The sequence below is a fragment of the Tursiops truncatus genome, chromosome 14 (genome assembly GCF_011762595.2).
Source record: "Tursiops truncatus isolate mTurTru1 chromosome 14, mTurTru1.mat.Y, whole genome shotgun sequence".
Lineage (NCBI taxonomy): Eukaryota > Metazoa > Chordata > Mammalia > Artiodactyla > Delphinidae > Tursiops > Tursiops truncatus.
The window spans coordinates 87,573,177-87,594,942 of record NC_047047.1 but is presented as its reverse complement, the minus strand read 5'-3'; the positions used below and the strand labels follow the sequence as shown (position 1 = coordinate 87,594,942).

General features: G+C 54.8%; 1 protein-coding gene across 7 annotated transcripts in view; it reads right to left on the bottom strand.

Moving 5' to 3' along the window:
• Window positions 1–21,766, bottom strand: part of PXDN (peroxidasin) — a 66,364-nt gene that overhangs the window by 36,046 nt on the left and 8,552 nt on the right. For 3 of the 7 annotated variants that reach the window (XR_004521699.2, XM_033838063.2, XM_033838066.2), the window contains exons 2-5: window positions 11,958–12,179; window positions 6,584–6,655; window positions 5,289–5,360; window positions 1,624–1,695 (exon numbers count right to left, since the gene is read on the bottom strand). Coding sequence is in view for 6 of the 7 variants with exons in the window: in XM_033838063.2 (XP_033693954.1) it covers window positions 1,624–1,695; window positions 5,289–5,360; window positions 6,584–6,655; window positions 11,958–12,179 (438 nt within the window). In the remaining variant the exon portion in view is untranslated. Of the gene's footprint in view, window positions 1–1,623; window positions 1,696–5,288; window positions 5,361–6,583; window positions 6,656–11,957; window positions 12,180–20,819; window positions 20,867–21,766 lie in introns of those variants that run through there. The other 4 variants (XM_033838065.2, XM_073791628.1, XM_073791629.1 and 1 more) reach the window with 3 other exon arrangements.

Here is a 21,766-nt window from a genome sequence, read left to right as displayed (position 1 = left end):
TCACCAAGTGCCCTGCTCTGCATCTGCGCCTGTTCCAGGAGTCTTCCCCCAGCCCTGGGGCAGGGGGTGTCCACGCACGGCCGGTTGCTGAGGCTCTGTCCCAATCGATTTCGCTCAAATAAACTCTAAACATTTGTATAAGCCTCCGCTTATCTTTTAAGGCCTGTGAGAGCCGACGTGCTGGGCAGACACGGGGCTCGGGACCAGCCTCCCCACATGTGCCAGCTCTGGGCATGGGGGGTCCCGCAAGGATGGGGACCCGAAGCGCTCTGCACGCGGCGGGGGCAGATCTGAGCGCGCTCCTAGGGGAACGCTCCCCTCCCCCTCACAGTGCCTCCCTGAGGGGCGGGGACGGGTCCCAATCTCCCTTCATCCCTAAGTCTCAGCAGCAGAGACCCCTCCCTCCCAGCGCCTAATCCTGGGTTTGGAGGCAGCCTGTCTCAGGATGCTGTCCCGAACCCCTAGGACCTTGGTCACCAACTCCCACTCGGCGCTCCGTGGATGCCATTCCCCTTCCGTCCTCATTTCTCCCAGACTTTGCCTCTGTTTTCCTCAAAAATAACCCCGCTCACCCCCTCCCAAGGCTCGATGGGCCTCACTTAGTTCCACACCTGACAGCACGTGTAAATCCCAGCCCCAGATCCATTAAAACTGAGTCAGATGCAGAAACGTGTTCCGGGGACCCTCCCTCCACCTGGGGGCTCTCCAGATACTCCCACGGGTTTCTGTGATGATCTGATCCCTGTGTCATTCTCCCTGAAGCCGAGGTGCACAGCCCCTCATATACAGCTTCTTTCTAAATCCAGTCCACGGCGAGCACGGCAGGCTCGGGAAAGTGGCTCTCAGCTGGATAAACAAACGGGTATCTAAAAACAAGAGCCCTGCGTGTGCTTCGGAAGCTCCTGGTTCAGGTGAGGCCTCCCCAGCTCTGCCTCAAGGCCTCGGGAGATGTTTCCATGACCGGCCAACTGACAAAACACGAACCACATCCTCAGCTGCAGCACCCCCGTGAAAAGACTGCCTGACACGGGATGACTCCAGCCCATTGACGGACGGGTGACCGGCCAGGCAAACAGTCAGAAAATGCCTCTGACCAGGAATTCTACTTCAAATGGGCATGCTGACCTCACAGCAAAGTAGGACTTCCTTCACACGCAGCCCAAGAAACAACATCCAGCGTACTCTAACTGGAAACACATGGAAAAGTTTATTTTCTCCAAAATAATGACCTCGTGAATGACGCAAGTAAACCGGACGTGCAGATTCACAAACAGGAAATACTGTACGAGGAAAACAACTTCCTGGTCCCCGAAAGACCTCTACTTGCTCAGATCTGTTTACAAGTCTATCTTGTTAAACTGGAAGCACCATGGGGACAGGGGTCAACCGGTGTTACTGGTCCTTGCCCCAGGAATGCAGGGCACAGGGTGTGGGGTGGCTGCCCAGATGGGCGGGGTCAGAAGGAGGGAGGGACCACGGCTTTGTCATCTGCATGCACACAGCCCTACGCCCCCGGAGCACAGACATGCATCGTGCAAACAGCAGACTTGGCCTAGTTTTCCCTGCAAGAGGCAAAGGGCAGGTGAAATCTGAGACACCGCAGAGCAGAGGAGAGGCACTTACAGTTGCTCTAGGGAGGCAAGTCCCTTAAACGCTTGCCTGCCAACTGACTGGATCTCATTCTTGTACAGATAGCTGAAACAAGAAACACGGGAGGATTAGCACACGCACGCCAGGCCGTGACTCAGGGTGGAAGGAAGAATTCAGTTGGCACGTGGAGACAGTTTTCAAATTCATGATCGTATTAGGATACAAACAGAACGTTTACACAGTAGGTACGGTTCCTCCAAGGAGGCTCCCCTTCCCCTTTCTAAGGAAAACCTCCAACCGGAGATGATCAGACCACCGCCACGTCTTCAGGAAACTCACAGATTCTTGGAGGACAGCTTATGAGCAGCTGACAAAGCATTTGCTTCGAAGCCTGAAGAAAATAAAATCATTTCCCGAAAAACAGGTCAAATGCATTGAATATAGGCTCCTGTAACTGATAGTTTCAAAATGCCCAGAGATAATCTGGGGAACAGAAATTACGGACTAAATTACGAGGACTACATATTCTGTTTTCCACTCAGAATCCCGTTCTCCTGCAACAGAAGCAACCAAGGCTGAGCAGAAGGGGCACCCGAGGGGCCCACTGCCTGTTCCTCATGGCCTGTACGCTAATGGTGCTTATGTTTCTAAAGGGTTAAATATTTCGAAACTCATGAAAATCACGTGAAATTCACATTTCAGTGTCCGAAAATACAGTTCTGTTGGCACACGGCCGTGCCGACTCATTTACTGTGCTCTACGGCTGACTTTGTGCCCCATGGAAACACAGACGTATGGTCCTCAGAGCCTCACGCGTGTACTGCCCCGTCCTTTCCAGAAGAAGCTGGCCAGCTCCTGAAGGAACCCATCAAGGGTGAAGACTTTCACGCCAAAGTATCCAATTCCACCAGAAACACAAAACCACGTGTGTGGGGTCCACCCATCTGTCCTGGACTTCAGAACACATGTCTACCGCGGCCGTCTGGATCAGACGTGGAGACACCTGCCCCGGGCATTTCTCCATGGCTGATGTGGGCAGAGGGACGGATCGAAATCCACACCTTTCCTACAGTGTAACTCAGGCAGATCCTTCTCCACACACTGGATGCCCGGTGGCTGGGCTCTCACCTACCTACCCACTTAATAAACGACACCGCTTTGTCTCAACACTTGTAACGTCGCCTACTTCATTTCCAGGACATGCGTTTTACTTAATAATATTTGGTGCATGGCCCAGTCTAACAGGACCTGCTGTGCTGCCTTCAATCGCTGCAATCCTTCCAGGCGTTTTCCCTTCTCTCTCTGTGCAAATCTGCTGAGGCGATTTCAGCAAGAACTGCAGGCCTTAACACAAACCAGCCAGAATTCCCCCTGAAACTGAGGCCCAGTGCCTGAAAGAGGCCTGGCACAGACATTACTCCTCCAGGCTGCCGGGTCTGAGCCCTTGAACTGCCACCTACTAGCTGTGTGTCTTGAATAAGAATTAACGTTCTCTGCCTCAGTTTCTCCGCATGTAAGATGCAGTGAATAGCAGGACCTCACAGGATGACTGAAATTCAACAAATATATAGAGAGCTTTCGAACAGGGCCTCACACGTGCAACTCCTGTCCAGGTGTGAGCTGTTTCTCCTACTGCTAACCCTATAGGAGGGGAGTCTGAACAAAGGTTTCTGTGCCTGTCTCTTAAACACACACAAGCAAAACAAAGTATCAATACGGACATCACCTTGCATGCACTTCAAGAAGATGAGAGTAAAGGAATCCTGTCAAAGAGTACATGCAGTTGAACCAAGCTAGGACGTATGAATGCATGCTGGTAAGGACACTGGAGCGTAATCTGTTTTCCTAAGAATAACTCGGTATTGATCATGATCTAACAGTAAATCATACATAATTTTCTACTTCATCAGAGAGTTGACCCTTTGAATATAGTTCCAACTACCTGAAGGGTGAATTTTCATCATCCGGAAAGCTTAATGAAGGCAAAGGTATTCCTTACCAGAAGCCACTGGGGCTCCAACACGTAAGGACACTCCACCTCCAAAGATACACTTGGCACTGATTAGACACACACCAGGCTGCAATAATCAGTAAACTGTGGGAGCCTTCTTAAACATTGAAGATGCATACCGCACGGTCTCCTAAGTCAGTGCCTGTCAGGATGGACCCTCCCGACGTGGTCTGGGAAGTCGGAGGAGAAGGCTGGGTCACGGGACACCTTCCCACCACAGCTGCATCCCTGTCCTGGTGTCTGTTCTCACAGCGGTCCATCCCCCCCCCGCCCCCCCCACCACTGCTCAGCCCATCCCGGTGACCCTGGAACCTACCGCGTGGGTGTCTCGGATGAGTTCAGGTGCGAGGGGGAAGGGTTGGCACGTGGATGCCTTGACAGGAAGCCCGTCAACAGACGAGGTTTAAAAGTATTATTTTTGAAAACTGTCTTAAGTGAAAAATGAAGTATCCCTAACTACTAGGGTAAATGATAAGTTGCTCTTACGTAATTCAAACCAAAAAAATAAAAAATAAAGTAAAAAAATTTTTTCTTAGAAACAGACTAAACATGCACACACGCACTGCAAATACTGGCTCTCAGTTAACGGACTCTGCTTCTAAGAAATCCAGGCTTTCTTCTGGAGCTTACACAGCACTTAAAATCAAAAACCAAAACAAAACGTAAGTAAATAAATGAAAAGACCTTTCCCTCATTTCAAAAATGAGCAACAAAGCTTAGTGTGAACATTGTTAATGAAAAATTAATATACTGCATCAAAAGTGATGGAGAAAAGTGTGTAGACACGACACTTTCAGATTCTTTGTGGACGAAGATGTATTTAATAAAGAGTTAATGTTATCTCTTGCTCATAACCACTGTCTCACCTAAACTCAACAGGACTTGGAGACATCCAGGTTCGCTTAAGCCACACGTTTCCCCCCAAATCACTGATACCAATCCCTCATTAAAATGGGTCTAGCTGAACAGTCCTAAAATGAAGAGTAATTTCCTCAAAGCACATGATACTTACTTCTAATCTGTTAGAACCAGCAATGTATTCAGTGTTTTGTTAAAGTTTCCAACTTCAAAATAAGTGCCTGTGAAGGTATTGAACCAGGCGAGGTCACTTTCTAACTGCAAAAGTGACTTCAACAAGCAGATGTTTTAAATGCTAATAAACTCATTAATTCAAATCAATTTTTAAAGGTAGAATAAAATTTAACTACATAAAAATAAGAGGTGAAATCACTTGGCGGAAGATAGGGAAAATTAGCAGGAATTAGTGACATTCCAGAGGGATCTGTCATTCCCATCTCACATCTCGCCCACCCTGAAAGCTCAGATCCCACAAAGTATGTCAGCTGTTCACACTGGCGGCTGAACATAACTTACCACCTTCCATCTCAAGAAGCGTCATTATTACCCGAGGATGATTTTCAGGGGCTATAGTTTTTAATTTTATTCAACCTATTCTACTTAAGGCTTAGCAGATAAACACTAGAAATCACATAAGGTAGCACTTTATACTGATAACGACTCACTTTAAAAGTCCCAACCAAAGTTTCACTCACCTTTCGGAAATAAAACCTCTTTTTCACATGACTGTATTTACAATAATTCATGAACAGTACAATATTTAGCTCAGTGAGGAAACAGTCCGAATACAGGTAACAGACTCTGGTGTAAAGAACTGGTCATGACTTACAGGTATTTTAGATTCTCCAAGTCTTCAAATGACCCACCAGGTATACTCTTGATCTGATTATTGTTGAGAAGCCTGTGAAAGAAAGTCTCAGTAAGAATTTAAAAAACAACACGCTGCTGAATCGTGTTACGATTAAGCCACAGACCTAATACCGACGTTCGCTAAATGCAAATTAACACAAGCAAATTAACACAAATTAAATTGTGTGTGTTAACACAAATTAACACAATGCAAATTAACACAGCACTGCTGGTGCTGGATGCTCCCGGCTGCAGGTTTCCTCAGGGCGCTGGTCCATAGCAGCGCACACTGCTGCAGCTCTGCGTACAGCGGAGAAGCAATCCCCTCTCTCCTGCACAGAGACGTCTCTTCCGTCTCCCCACCAGCCAGCTGGGAGGCCCTCGCGGAGGTGCAGGGTGTCCCGGAGGTGGGTGTCTCACCGTGGAGCTTTCCTTTTCACAGGGAGGGAGCTGGGCCCGAGCCACCCGTGTCCCCCTCCCCCCCCCCACAAGGCTTACACAGCAGTGGTGAACGTTCCTGACCCCCAGGGCCTGCACAGAACAGTCACCTCCTGGGGCAGAAGGGCCAGAACCCGGCTCCGCCCACGGCATTCAGCACAGCCCATGGCAGCCTGGAGTTGGGGTCTAAACCCTGGGACACAGCTGGACAGCACCCCAACCCCACCAGGGCCCGTACTAGCTCAGAGGAGGGCCATCCCCTCGACCCTGCAGTGGAAGACGTGACCAGCACAGGCCTGGATCACACCCAGAGGATGGACAGGTTCACAGAGGTCAGATGAGACACACGGGGACAAAGGCCATGACGGCTGCCAATCCTGGGACCCAGTCCTGGCATCTTAACGAGCAAATCCCTCTGTCAGGCTCCACGGCAAAACTTCTCAGCCATGCCCACCCACAGCGGGCAATGGGGTCGACGTCCCTCAGCCTTCGGGATGTATCCCCAGGGGAAAGGTGTGATGATTTCTCAGAGCCCAGCCTCGGGATGTACCCACAGGGAAAGGTGTGATAATTTTTTTTTTTTTTTCGGTACGTGGGCCTCTCACTGCTGTGGCCTCTCCCGCTGCGGAGCACAGGCTCCGGACACGCAGGCTCAGCGGCCATGGCTCACGGGCCCAGCTGCTCCGCGGCATGTGGGATCTTCCCGGACCGGGGCACGAACCCGCGTCCCCTGCATCGGCAGGCAGACCCTTAACCACTGCGCCACCAGGGAAGCCCCTGGTGTGATAATTTTGATATCTCTTTTCTACCGGCTCCCAGTACAATGTTTGGACTTACAATGTGTTCAAGTTTCTCAGCCCCCTGAAGGCCCCCGGCTGGATCTCTCTGATTCTGTTAAAGCGAAGATCCCTGTGAAGAGACAAGAAATGCATTTACGGAGAGAAATCTGCAATTGTCACTAGTTGTGTGTCATCTTTAAACATTCAGTTTCCAAGCAGCAATAAGGCATTTAAGAAACTAAACCTCCCTGTTCATTCCTTGAATGCATCAACCCTGGGCCAAGGCTAACAAAGACATGAATATTTGTCTGAATGACAGGTGGACGCTCTCACCTCACAGAGTTTGTTTAAACAATAATTATGGGGAGGTAACAGGTTCCTTGGTCACCCATCCATCCGTCTCCGCCAGCCCACGGGAACGCTCAGGACTCAGTGTTAAGACAACACACAGGACGGATTTGCAGGGCCTCACGAAGGGAGTCACCCCTGGAGCAGGCGTGGAGACACTGGGGTTCCCTCCGGTAACCTCTGAGCTGGAACTCACTCCCCCAGTAAGGACATTTAGCCCGAACGCTCAGAGCCACAAAGCTCATTCAGCGTGCGAGCTGGAAAAACAAGGCTCTTTCACGTGTGCATCTTAACACGGTAGATAAAATTAAATGCACAAGTAGAAGAGTGGACGGAGGGAGGCCCTGAGCAGCCCAGGAGAGACCAGAGCCTGAGGCAGCAGGAGACGCGCGGACACGGTGCAGGCCTGCGGGGCTCAGGCCGGGGCCAGGAGTGCCGGGACAGAAGGTCTGCTGAGATGCCTGCTCCCACCCTCCCCCAGCTTGACTTAAAATCTATCAGTTGACCAAGTATGAAAGTCACTGACAACTAAACACAAAGACCCCTTTCTTGACCAAAGAATCTTAGAAAAATTAAAATTCCTTCCTCACAGGCTGAACCCCTTCCATCACAGCCCAACAGGGATCATGACGGGCTGAACTGTGTCCCCACCAGTTCACACGTTGAAGCCGGACTCCCAGGATCTCAGACCGTGATCTTATTTGGGGAGAGAGTCCTTCCCGAGGTGACCAAGTTCCAGTGAGGTCACAGGGGTGGCCCTGGTCCAAGACAGCCGGTGTCCTTGTAAAAAGGGGAGAATTGGAGACGGGCTCACGGGGGAAGGCCAAGGACCGCGGCAAACCTCCAGAGCCGGGCGGCGGACGGCGAGGCGGCACGGCCTGGCTCAGAATCCCCCTCGCGGCCACAGAAGGAGCCCGCCCTGCCAGCTGACCTTGGATGTCCAGCCTCTGGGACTCGGGGAGAACAGACTCCTGTCCTGTCAGTGGTGCTTCGATAGGGCGGCCACAGGAAACCCCCACGGGTATCCTGGTCCAGGTCACGCGTGGACAGCTCTCCTACGATACTTACTGAGCCCTTTCAGTGTTCATCACCTTTTCAGGAATCTGATTATGTTGACCTGATTCAACAGCTCTCACTGATGACAAAACTGGTCTGAGTTTGCGGTGGAGGCTTCTCGGAAAGCGCTTGTCCACCCTTGAGTGCAAGGCACGGCCTCCGGGCATTTGCTGCCTCGCTCTGGGTCAAGTCCTCGGGACCCAGGCAAACGGTCAGCACCTGACCCTCACCCGGGTTCACTCTCTTTCGAGACCCTGTTGCCCACCAGCATGCTCCCCCAGGACCCCTCTTCCCCTGCACAGACAGGCTTGTTTTCTAATAAAGAGTAATTTACATTCATATTCAGAACAGAGCGCGTGGCCCCCTTGGGGGGGAGCTGGGAAGGGGAGGGCAGATGGGGCCAGCGCCCCTGGGGACCCTAACACTGCCCGCACTTCCTGCTTTCTTCTCAACTTCAGAGGGCTAAGGTGGCCCCGTCAGCGTCTGGTTCTGTCCCCCAAGAGCTTAACCCTGGTCCTTCAAGCCCCCCTCATGCCCTGATCCTAGCGCACCGCCAGGCCCGTCCACGTTCCCCAGACAAGGTGCAACATCAAGTCCACCTCCTCTCCTCTACCACCAATGCTTGGCCAGGCCCGGCCATGTCTGCAAACCCGGCCTCACTCTTGGACTGGACGCCGTCCATGACTGCCCAGCCCACTGCTCCCATCACTGTAACAAAACTCCTGACCGGGACTGCGGCGGCCTTTCCGGTGGGCCCCGTCCACCCCTCCAAATGCTTCAGGCCCACGGGCAGCCTGCATGGAGGACCCAGGTCCCCCGACCAGGGATGCAGCCTGCAGACCTCTAAGTGGACCGTGTGCCCAACCCACTGCCAGCGCTGGGTGAGGGGCCTTTCAGGGCAGCCACGTGCACCTCCACGTGGCCCACACGGTGCATCATAGCCAGATAGAACTTTCGTTTCCATTTCCTGCAACACATAAACGGTTCCAAAGCGTTATCACTAATAAGTAATTAACTGTTCATCGAGGCGCGTCTGGAGGCCACATCCCTGCCCCTCACAGCTTCCCCTCCTCCCCGGTCGCTCTTCGGGGTTACTCTACCTCACCCTTCCACTGTTTCCTTTGGAAAATCTAAGCAAATAGAACGTGTGTCTATTTCCCTCCCTTTCTTGCACAAAAGGCAGCTCCCTGTGAACACGCTTCTCCTCCCGGGATAAACTGCAGAGCTTCCCGCAGCCGTGTGTGGACACGCCCGCACCTCCTTCCGGGCAGCGACCGTGGCCTGTGCTCGGGCCACCTGGAGGGCCGCTCCGAGCCGTCACGGGCAGTACCCGGGACTGGCTCTCTGGACCCATCAATTCACACTGTCGCTGAGGTATTCCCGGAATCGATTCCTAGAAAGGTGTGGCTGGGCCGAAGGATAAACAGGCGTCATGACAGCTGACATCTCTGGGCTTGCTAAGTGCCCATCACTTCCATAAACACACGCGGTCCACACACGCCACACGCTGTGGGAGCCCGGTGTCGCGCGGGAGCGGGTGACCTGCGGGAACCAGGCCCGGGCACTGCCTTTCATCCTCTGCTCCCAGCATGCGGCTGAGCAGTGAGGGCTCCAGGAGGACAAAGCAGCCCAAGGGCGACTGCACGTCCAGACCAGGCGGGCAGGCCCCCCAGAGCCCAGGGGCTGATGCAGCCCTCGAGCAGGCGGAGGCTAAGGGCAGGCTGTGCACAGCGGCAGGGAGGGGCACAGTCGGCGGGGGCGGCCCCAGGCCGAGAGGCGTGGCCACCGCTGATGGGAGGGGCCTGGAGGAGTAAAGTGACGGTAGGCGGTCCGGGGACAGGCCGAGGGCCCAGCGGCAGGCACACGCACCACGCTTCCGCGCTCACGTCCACCTGCCTAAGCACTGGGAGCCCTCGCCAACCACATCGCCAAGGGCTGACTCGGGTGCGTCCGTCAGAAACGCGCCCAAGCACGGGGTCTCCCAGGCCAGGTCTGAGCGGCGCGGATGTCAGTGGGACCGGACCTCACCCCGCCTATGCCTGCCAGCTATGCTAGGAAGGCAAGGCCGACGCCCCTCTTTCCGGGCAGACCCCAGAGCAGTGTCTGCAGGGAGCAGCCTTGAAGGATGGGTAATGCCACCTCCAGTCACCCTAATACTTGCCCACCGCTCCCCCTAAAAGGGTGGCCTCCCCAAGGTCAGTGCTTCTCTCCTCCGAGGGACGTGAGGGCTCAGGAACCAATGCCCTTGTCTTTGACCCCAGGCCCCAGGAAGGAGAGAGAGCCTGAACGTCACCCCCTCGACGGGAGCTGTGTCTCTAGGTGGTAAAGTGACGGGTCAGGCGTTTCTGGCATCACGTGCTTCACTGCAGAGTTGGGTTCACCTACGTTCATGACACTTATCCACAGGACCCACTTTTAGTCCCCCCCCAAAATCCTGTACTGATGCTGCTGATTTTTAAAATATAATTTAACTCAGGGCCTCCCTGGTGGCTCAGTGGTTAAGAATCCACCTGCCAATGCAGGAGACACGGGTTCGAGCCCTGGTCCGGGAAGATCCCACGTGCCACGGAGCAACTAAGTCCGTGCGCCACAACTACTGAGCCTGTGCTCTAGAGTCCGCGAGCCACAACTATTGAGCCTGCGAGCCACAACTACTGAAGGCCGTGCTCCGCCACAAGAGGAGCCACCGCAGTGAGAAGCCCGCGCACCGCAACGAAGAGTAGCCCCCGCTCGCCTCAACTAGAGAAAGCCCGCGCGCAGCAACAAAGACCCAACACAGCCAAAATAAATAAATAAATAAAATAAATTTAAATATATGTGTGTGTATATATATATAATTTAACTCAATTCAGTATTTACTGAGTAGCTTTGAAAAAACAGGGGTCATGGCTAGAAATCACAGAAGGTTGAGACACTATGATACATGTATTTTTATTGGTTTTCATCTCTTCCTCCTTTCACATAAAACAATAGAAGAAATAGCTAAAGGAAGGAGGGGGAAAGGAAACAGGACAGATGGAGAAGCAGACGCTGGCGGCGGGACACAGGTCTGGCTCAGAGTATCCCAGCCGCCAGTGCAGAGACAGCCTGATCAAGTACAGGATCATGAGCTCCAAAGAGCCCTCGGCACGCTGCCCGGGAGAAGTGAAGCTTTACCGACGCTAAGACACAGGCAAAGCTTCTCACAAACACTGGGCACGCAGGTGTACCTCCCAAGCACAAGCCTCGTGACTGGCTCTGCGTGTGTGCTGCCCCCTCCCCGTACGCACTGGCAGGACTTCAGCGTGTGATGCGGGCGAGCAGTTACAGAACTTCATCCTGTCCATCCAAGGGCATCCTTCCGGCCTCTGAGGCCTCCCTGGACCCTGATTTGTATCAAGGACTCACTAATCTTCCCAGGAGTGTGTCACCTACAGGTGTCATAGGCACACACTCTCCTTCTTCACTCAAATTACTGAAATTAAAAAACAAAACAAAACAGGGGCTTCCCTGGTGGTCCAGCCGTTAAGAATTCGCCTTCCAACGCAGGGGACGCGGGTTCGATCCATGATCGGGGAACTAAGATCCCACGTGCCGCGGGGCAACTAAGCCCGTGCGCCACAACTACTGAGCCCGCGTGCCACAGCTAGGGAGAAGCCCGCACGCTGCAACTAAGACTCGATGCAGCCAAATAAATATAAAAAATTAATTAATTAAAAAACGAAACAAAAAACCAAAACCAGAAATGTAGGTCAGCAAAGGAAAAAGCAGCGTCCGATGGTGAAGAGCACGTGGGTCCTGGTCAGTTGGGGAGAGGCCACACGGGGCCAGGTATCCTGGACGAGGGACAGTGACAGAACCTGCACTTGCACCCATCGCAGGGCGACAGCCCTGCTCCAGCGGGACCCAGGGCCTGGACACGCCATCTCTGCATGTGCAGGGTGCTCCCGGACACCGGACGGTCCAGCGTCCACTTCAACAACATGATAGCCCATCCCTCCCGAGGGCCCAGGGTGACCACGCGTCCTGGCTGCCCCTCAGCCCCACACCTGTTAAAAAGCGCTTTACTTTCAGGAGTGGAGCCGTCAGGGGCCAGGAAGTCCTCGCTGCCCAGGTTCCGCCCCTCGTCCTTCTTGTCGTGGCAAGAGGTGACCCACAGGCGGCCTGAAGGGACGAGCTCAGAAGAGTCACAGAGGCCAGCGGTTGACCCGCCACCGTGGCAAAAGGCCAGGTTGCTGGGTCTGCTTTTTCCTCCCACTGTGCTGTGGACTCTGTAAAACACAGAAAACGTTATGTCGTCCGACGTGGCAGCAGAGCCCAGTTGCCAGGAAAACGCCTGTACTTATCAGTGACAGAGCGGCCCTGTGCAGACGGCACTCCGGGCCTGGCTTCTTCGGATGACGTCCAGGGCACCAGAGAACAGGCGGGCCCTCCCCACACAGGAGACTCAGGGCGCAGGGAGAGGGGCCCCGGCGGAATCGTGCACCCCCCGAGGGCTGGCGCTCCCGTCGAGGGGAGCTGGCATCGGGGTCTGTAGAGAACTTCCCTCTGGAGCCCTCCCAGGAGGTGGGTAATGTGCAGGCCCCTGGGTGCCAGGGGTGCCGGGGGTGCCCGAGGGGCGAGTCCTTGATTCTCCAGAAACAGCTCTGAATTTCCTGCTGCGTCTGCTCTTCATCCAGAACCTCAGGTCCCAGAAAAAGGCCACACGGACAGAGGGACGTGGGTGCTTGCGACACAATTCGCTATGTGCTTCATCTTTTCGTCGTCTCCCCTTCCAGGATGTAAGCACGTGGAACCAGGGGCCCACCTCTTGGCTCGAGAGAACGGAACCTGCTTGGAGGGGTTCCCTCAGTGCTGCTGACGGATGGACCCGGGACGGGCCCTGAGCCGCTGCCGTCTCCGGGCCAACGGGTCCTCCTGCGCGGCCACCTCCCACTCCTGGGGAGGGGGACTAAAACACGGCTCGGGGGTCGGCAGCCCTTCACACGGGGCAGGGGACACACTCCGAGGGGCAGCAGCGTCCAAACTCTGCTCAGCGTCCTGAAGGTGGGGCCTGAATTAGGTCAACTCTTCCACAACCTTCTGATCAACTCGGTAAAGTCTGGTTCACTGAGTCATGTGTATGAATGAAGAGAAAATGGGAAGGCAAAAAAAAAAGCCATTGTTTTCTCCTGATAGAGAATTTTTAAAACACTGAATGGTTCAAAGCCCAGGACAGAAAACTACTTCAAAAGAAAATGGACTTTAGGAAATAAACCAAGGTATTGATTCATCCAAAGAAAGCACACATGGAAGAGCGTTTGCTCCGGTTTTGGTTTTACGTTTCGTACAGCTAAAAAGAGAGGCGAGGAAGAGCTCAGAGTGTTTTGCCAACTGGGAGTGAGAAGTGAGCTCCCACCTCGGAGAGGACCCTGGTTTCCACCTGATGGCCCGCACAGACCGCGGAACAGCCAACACGTCCGTCACCCTGAAAGCATCCCTGCGTCACTGCTGCTGACAACCGAGGGCAGTTCAGTGCTGGAGGGGGGAGCTCTGTGGACAGCCCTCAGCAAACAGCGTTCAAGAGATGCACTGCCCCTGCAACCTCTCCAGCCCGCCAGGAGTCAGCAGGGACGCTGCTCATTTGAGGACGATACGGTTCATCGCCTCGCCACTGCACTTGGACCGTTGGGTCATTTGTTAAGAACCTCCTTGGTGTCACCATCGCTGGGCCCCCAGGGAGCACTCGAGGGGCCCAACTCCAGCCCAGATCCCATCCCTCCCCTCCCAGAACCAGGGAAGGTCCCAGAGGAAGGCGCAGCTGGCTGTGCTCCAAGACTGGCCACGTGGGCCCAGGCAGTGACCCTGTCCCCTAAAAGGCCGGGCAGAAAGATGGTGGGATTCCATCCCACGCGGTCTCCATGGCAACCTCTCCACTCCGTTGTCACGGCTACGTAGCCGAAGGCGGTGCCACAGCAAGGGACCTGCTCTGATCATGCGCAGCTGTGATCACACCTGAGGTTTGAAACTCAAAAACCTACGACATCAGGAAGCACTACCTTCTGTTTTCAACTATTTAAAAATGTAAAATGCAGAGTTCACAGGCGCTGGCTGCTCCAGGTCTGGACAAGGGTAGGGTGAGGCAGGTGTCTGCCCACCGTCCCAGGAGATTGACTGTTCCTGGGCCTCCGTGTCAGGGGCATCATTCTGGGCCACGTGCAATGTAAAGCCTGCCCCCCACCGCCCCGCACCGCCTCACGAATGAACAAAATGTATCTACTGGTTCACGCACTGCAGGCTGCGTCCTCTGGGAAAAACGCCCAAACTTCTCCCATGGCTGTTTAAAAACTGAAATCAGCGTTTTTCTTGCTTTCCAGACCAAAAAATGGCCATAGCTGTGTACCAAAGACTTCTCTCTCCCAAGGCCCCTTCACGGCATCCCAGGACGCCCCCACACAGGGGGCGAAGCCGAAGACAGCAGTGCAATTAGGGCAAAAGGCCCCCCTCTGTCTCTCAAGCAAACGCAGAGCCGAAACAGCAGCCTGGACGAGCGTGAAATCCGTTCTGCCCAGCGCGGCGCGTCAGTGAAAACACGGTGGCCTGACGCCCTTCTAGAGAGCAACAGCCCAGGAAGCAGTGCGCACACACGCCAGCAGAACCCGGCCCAGGCGTGGGAAACGGAGCTCCGCTTCTGCCGGGGGACAGGAGCAGGTGCGGGTGAGCGCGTCTCCGCGTGGGCGGGGTCTCTGCAACACCGCAGCTCCCCTGTCCCCCGCAAGGGGTCTCGGGGTCTCTGCCAGGCCCGGCTTCGCGCTCCAGCCCGTGGAAGCCCGAGGGGCTGCAGGGGTGAAGACACGGGCCTGGGCCCTGGTCTCGCCCTGAGCGGCCACCGCGAGCCTTGCGCCCATCCAAGGGGCCCCGAAAGCCTTCTGTCCAGGTCTCACGTGGGACATGGGAGGAATCTGTGCATGTGTGCCCACGTGTGTCCACAGACACACCTCCTCCAGGACAGGGCGCCCCGAGAGCTGCTCTGCGTAGGTGGATCAGTTTCCGAGTCGGGCACCAGGCAGGTCCAGATTCAAATCCCTGCTCTGCTCTTCCCTGGCTGTGCAATCCTGGACAAATGCCTTGACTTCTCTGATCCTTCCTCAGTTTGCTCATCTGCAGGATAAGGGGATGATGTCCCTGCCTCTCCTGTGAGGACCACATGAACCGAGACCAGTGAAGCAGGAAATGGGCCGGGGACAGGACCAGAGAGGCGGCAGTGGGCGGGGGTGGTGGGCACAGGTCACAGGTGCACCGAGTGCGCGGCAGCCCGGAAAGGGATGGGCCACCTCCCGCTGGCGTGCGCGGTGAGCCTTCATCTTACACTCAGAGGAGAGGTTCAGAGAAGGCAGTTAACTGGCCTGAAACCACACAGCCCACCTGGGCAGCCTACAGGGGGGCCTGGGGCCTCATCCTCCGCGCCAAAAGCGTGTCCCCGAGACCCCCCTTCCCCAGGCACAGTCCCACCAGCCCCCATCAGTGTGACCTGAAGACATCAGAGCAGCACCCAGCTTCCACCTGGTGAAGATGCAGGTGCGGCTGGAAAGACTGGTGTGATTTCAGCACAGCATTTCTCTGGGGCGCCAAAGCCATCCCAAGTCCATGTCCAGAAACCCGGCCACGTGAGACTTCCCTCCCACTGCCCATCCCCCAGCAGGTCTCTACCCAGCGCGGAGTCCACAGCGCGTTCCCAGGTCCGACGCCCCCGGATCAGCACAAACACTTTCCGCCGCGGCAGGTGGATCCAACCAGTCTCAGCGGCTTTCCTGACTGGTAACCACACCAGCAAGAACAAGGGATGCTGGACACCACGGGGAAGACTCCACGGGCCAGCTCCGGAGACTCGCCTCATTTACCTGATGGTGAAACTGCTGACATGGGCAAGTCCTATTTGCAGCGGGGTCTCATGCAGAAGGAATCACAGAATTAGAACAGCAGCCCGGCTGGACAGGCAGGTCAGGAACCACCAGAAGAGACGCCAAAGCACCTGCTGACGGGCCTGGCCTCCCCCTGGCTCCGCACGCGCTCAAGGCACCATCCACGCGCATGGACCCCGACCCCGCGCCCTGCAGGGCTGGTCAGACTAAATGGACGGACACCGGCGGCCCAGCATGTCCACGGCTGCCACCTGCTGCCCGGTCCTGGCTCCGCCCCTGACCTGCCACCTGCCGGGCACAGACATCAGCCCACAGCCGTGCTGTGGCCTCACCTGGAAACCAGATGCTCAGTGAGTCAGGACGGAGACCGCGTGCCTGGAAGACGGCCACCTCGGGGTGAGCGGGGAGAGGCACACAGGGACCCACTGACACCACCCCTGGGTCACCAAGGTGATCCGGGCACAGAGGAAAGCTCACAGACGGAGAAGCAGATGGGACAGGTGGAGGGGGGGGCAGGGTGCACACAGGCACACAGGTGTTCTCCTCGCGGAGGGTCAGGAGATCAGTAATACAGAAGTAAGTCCACGGACGCCCTGGGAAGAGACAAAGTTTCTACGCCCCAAGGGTTACGGGATGCAGGATAGAAAGTATTTTTCTTTTCCTTACCGTGTTAAAAAATCTTAAATGAACGATCACGCTTATATAATAGCTCACAACTAAAAGATGGTTTTTCTCCTTTCCTTGTTAAATATAATTTTAAACAAAGTAATCAAGTTTTGGGCTCAAGCAATAAAAACTCATTCAACAACTTGCAGCCTCAACCAGGAACAGGGGCGCCACACCCACTGGCTCTTCTCTGAGTCTCTCTCCCGGGCCAGAGGTGCCTTCACAGGCGTCCAGCCACCCCCCTGCCCCACCTCCGCCCTCTCTGCTTCACTGGAGCTCTGAGCCTCTAATGGGCTTTCATGGCTGCCCTGGACCCTCACAGCACAGCCTGCCAGCCTCAGCTCCACCGCTGACTGTTTATTCCCTTAGTATTTTCTAGTTCCTGTTCCCCAGAGAGACATGTGTCTGAGCTAAGCCTGATCACAAGTAACCTGCCAGCACGTGGACTGACTGTCTTGGATCTGGTATCCACCTGGATCCAACCAGTTATGGCTGAGAGAACCAGGGTCACGCGACACTCGACACGGACCGGCATCAGTCAGGGTTCCCTGGAGAAACAGAACCAACAGGACGTGTGTGTGTGTGTGTGTGTGGGGGGGGGGGTGCGCTTGTACAGAGAGAGACTGAGATTGGTTTCTGTCAAGGAAAGACTTATTGTGGAGGCCGGCAGGTCCACAGTTTGCAGGTGAGCCTGCAGGATGGATCCCCAGGGAAGGGCCGCCATCTGCTCCCAGGGCCATGTCCTGCTTTTCTTCTCTTAAGTCTTTCCACTGATGGGGTGAGGCCCACCTGTGCCGTGGAGGGCCATCTGCTTACTTACTGACTTAAGTGTTCATCTCCTCTAAAAACACCTCCGCAGAAACCTCTAGAATAACGTTTGACCAAATATCTGGGCACTGTGTCCCAGCCAAGTTGACACATAAAACTAACCACCACAGACACCCAAGCGTGCTGAGATGTACCCTACTTGTTACAACAAATATTATAATTTACACAATTGAATGGGCTGAGTTTGTTCTTACAGAGACAGACAGAGCTTACTCTTTGAGTTCAGCAAAATAAACGGATAAATCATGTTATCCCACTGGGCGTTCGTCCAAGACTTAGCCAACTGGCAAGCGGACAGTCACAGAACCCAGCAGACACCAAGCCCAGGAAGTAGATTTCAGGCTCTACCAACAGATTGATTTTTGCCTGTTGCTTTTCTAACAGCCTCGAATCAGACTGCGCTGTAGTTACCACCACGGAGGAAATGGATCAAAAACAGAATCAACAAATACTGATTCCAAATAGTTACCCCCCACCAAGACGCTCCGGGAGCATCTAACCGAGGAGGCTTCCTACACACACAGATCTTGAGTTTTTAGGAAGACGGGACGTGCAAGCCAAGTTCATTACTGAATGAGAACACATTTCTAGGGTGTAAGTGATGTGGTTTCATCAACCAGGACGAAAGAAGTGGGGGGCAAATAATAAGCCCCAAGGAACTTAAAGCGGATGGTCAGAGGCGAGCCCTCAGGAAAGGTTCCGAGGGGAGGGGACACGAAACGGAGCCTTGTGACGGGAGGAAAGGTGGTCGAGGTGGTCCTTAGCCGACCACCTTAGCCGAGGTGGTCCCTCCTGAAAGTTCCCCTCCGCTTTCATTAAGGGGATCCCACGCTGCCAGCCTGACCCGCCTCGCCGGCCTCTCCTTGGCAGGGATGCTGGCGCAGTCCTCTCCCTGTGCCCTGATGTCCAGACTTCTTATGGTCTCACAGTCCTTCTCCAGTGAGAAATCGAGACGCCCTAATGCAGCGCCCACCGCATGTAATGCACTGGGTTCTCTCCAGCACCCAGGTACTAGTCCAGCAGGATCCTTGAAAGAACTGAGAAAGTAATCACTCTAATCATTTTCTGTTGGGCTTCCTTCTCTCACAACCCAGCTGAGAAAGGCTGCTAGACACGGAACTCTGAGAAACCACAGAAAAATGGGAAGAAGGCTTCTCTAAGACTAGGGAAAATTACTAGGAAGTTGGATTTTAAGCCAGTGCATTCTGAGTTTAGGAGGAAAGAGGCTTGGGTCTAAGAAAGTTCTTCCCAGGCGACCTCCTTTCTATAACCACCCCCTCCCCTTGCTGGGCTTCCGACCCCACCCCTGAACCACGGGGGTGGGACGGATTGGGGACAGGTCTGCATCAGGATAGAGGCGCACAGCCTACACCACAGACTCTGCCTCATGGCAGTGGGGTCTACGCATCTCAGCACCAGTGCCTGACACTTACCAAGGACACCAGAATGAGGGGGGGAGGGACAAACAGACAGGCAGATGGATGGATGGATGAATGGATGAAGCCGTAGGTGGTTATGGAAGGATAGATGCATGAATGGATGAATGGGTGGACAGATGGAAAGGCAGATGGATGGATGGATGGATAGATGGATGGACAGACAGATGGACGGACAGATGGAAGGGCAGATGGAAGGGCAGATGGATGGATGGATGGATAGATGGATGGACGGACAGATGGACGGACAGATGGAAGGGCAGATGGATGGATGGACGGACAGATGGACAGACAGATGGAAGGACAGATGGAAGGGCAGATGGATGGATGGATGGATAGATGGATGGACGGACAGATGGACGGACAGATGGAAGGGCAGATGGATGGATGGACGGACAGATGGACAGACAGATGGAAGGGCAGATGGATGGATGGATGGATAGATGGATGGACGGACAGATGGACGGACAGATGGAAGGGCAGATGGATGGATGGATGGGCGGAGAGATGCGTGGGTGAGTGGATGGAAGGGGTGACACAGGCATTGACCTAAGAAAATTACACATCAAAATAACACGCGCAAGGAAACAAATGCTCAGGATTAATATTTGGCCACCCGCTGCCATGCCAATACCAACATCCCGCGTGTCTGAATAAGTAACAACGATGACTAACTACACCCGCTTTAATTGCTATTTTTAAAAGCTGAAGTGCTGCTTAGCTGGTTATGGACTTTTAGAAATATTGTTTCACTCCAGGAAGTGACAAGCCTAATCTAGGCTCTTCCCCTAAAGGAAGCCGTGACCAGGAAAAGAAGCACAAATGTAACCAGCGCTGCAGATGGGTGCAGCCCGCATTCCTCGGGCGAACGTCTCCCTCTCTCGCACTCGTCTGCAATCTCATTTCTTTCTGAGTAAAGAAATCTCCCGCCTGAGGGCTGTGTTGGCCTCACTTTTCCCCACAGAAGGGAACATATCAATCCAAACGTTGCAGGGGCAAAATCTTCCCATCTTTACCAATCCCAGCCTTTCATTTATTTAGAGTGACTCTGAATTTCCACTCACATCCTTAATTCTTAGCAAATAATTAACATTAGATCTGGCAGGAACGGCATTTTAGAAAAGTTGGGAAAGGCAGGAACTCGATTACGGAGCGTTTCCTGGGTCCCATGAAAGGCACCTTCTGGGTGCAACATCACAAGGGGAGTTTAGACGCTTCTTGAACACTTGGGTTTGGCCTGGGAGAGAGAACGCACTGAAGAAGCACTGAAAACGAGCCTGGTGGTATTTCCTGTTTGCATCGCAAGTATCTGCTTCAATTAAAGGAGCCCCGGCGTCCTAGCTCTCTCCCGCTGCCTGTCTTCCCTCCCCTGGACTCCTCTGGTTCACGTCCGGGTCAATAAACCCAGGTGTGATGATAACAATAGCTTCCCCAGCAGAGCATCGACCAGGCAGGCTGTGTCAGGAGTTACACACGCATCCCCTTCCTCATGCCCGGGACGCCCCTGCAGGTGGGAAACCGAGGCTTCAAGGGGTGAGAACCCTGCCTAGGGGTGCACATCGGGAAAGCTGGGAACCAGCGCCCCGGCGGGGGCCGACCACACCCTGAGCTGCAGCCTGGCTGGACGAGCTCTCCTTCCCCCTCAGTGGGACGGGCATCTCCCACAAGGTCAGCCTCCGTCATCAACACCGTGGCTCTTACTGGCTCTGTCTCCGTGCCCAGGAGACCACAGCTTGGCCAAACCGAAGGCAGCCTTGTCCATTTCCACGCCCGGCACCTTGCCTGCAATATCTCCACGCAGGTTCCTCCTGGCATTTCGCAAATAATAATTAACGACTTTGAACTTGACAGAACCTCAAAGGCAAGATACTTTCTCCCCAGAGAAGATTAGGCAGAGACTGCTGAAGGTTAGAAGTGTCCTGCTGCTCTGGGGGGAACTGCCCGGCTCCTAACCAGCCACGTAAACCCTGAGACCCCACTCCGAGGAAGGTCTGGGGTGAGCGAGGGGAGACCTTGCGGGGCAGGCAGCGTGACGAGGCCCCTCCCCAGTCCCCACGCCCTGAGGTCACAGCGTCTCCACCTGGAAAACGGGAGGACGCCGTCCCGCCCCATCGCTCACGGATTCCGGATTCGAGAATTTTCCCAAAGTCGATCCTCGTGGTGTCTCTGTCACCATCGAGGACGGGCACAGAGATGACGATGATGTGTCCAGTGTCCTTTTCAGGGTCTATTTGGTGCCATGTTGCTCGCATTTTTGTGCCTTTTGTTGGTGACTCTGCTGTTTAAAACTGCCCCCGAGTGCGGTGCCGACGGGCGTCCGGTCACGGGGAAAACACGTGTGTGTGGGGTCGGCTTCCTCCCGGCACGAGTCTGTGCTGCCCTGAGCTCCACGTTGATGAACCAACAACAGACGTCAAGTAAGGTGTCTGTCAACAGAAGCTCACAAAGCCGGGTTGTGCCTCAATCGATGGATGACAACAGTGCCGTGACCTGCGCCGGGCTGGACGCTGACCCTGCGTCTCTTGGAAGCAAGGGTCCTGGGTCACTAACTCAGAATTCGCAGAGACTACGTAGAACACAGCCCTGCGAATAACGAGAATCAACCTTAAACTTCGCCTCCGCTGACAGAGATGGTGCTGAGCTGGGGCTCTCCCAGCCCCTCCCACCTCAGATCTCGGGGCCCGGCGGAGACATCCAACCACAGGGCAGAGACCACACAGGAAACTGGCCACAGACGGGGTGGCCGGGACCCAACATAAGCCAGGCTGCGCTGCAGCCTGGGGAGGGCCCACACAGGAGCTGGCACAGTCCTCAGGACGTGCTGGCATCAAAGCCCCCAGAGAGAAAACCCGGGACCACCATCGACGTGCGGCTGCCGAGGGAGGGCGCACAGGTGCGCGTGCCACGTCTCCACGGTCAGGTGCGAGGGGCGCCCTCGGGGCCGTGCGCCCGCATCCTGCAGACGATCCACAGAACGCAGCAGACGTAGACGGCCGACAGACAGATGGAGCGGCAGACACGGACAGA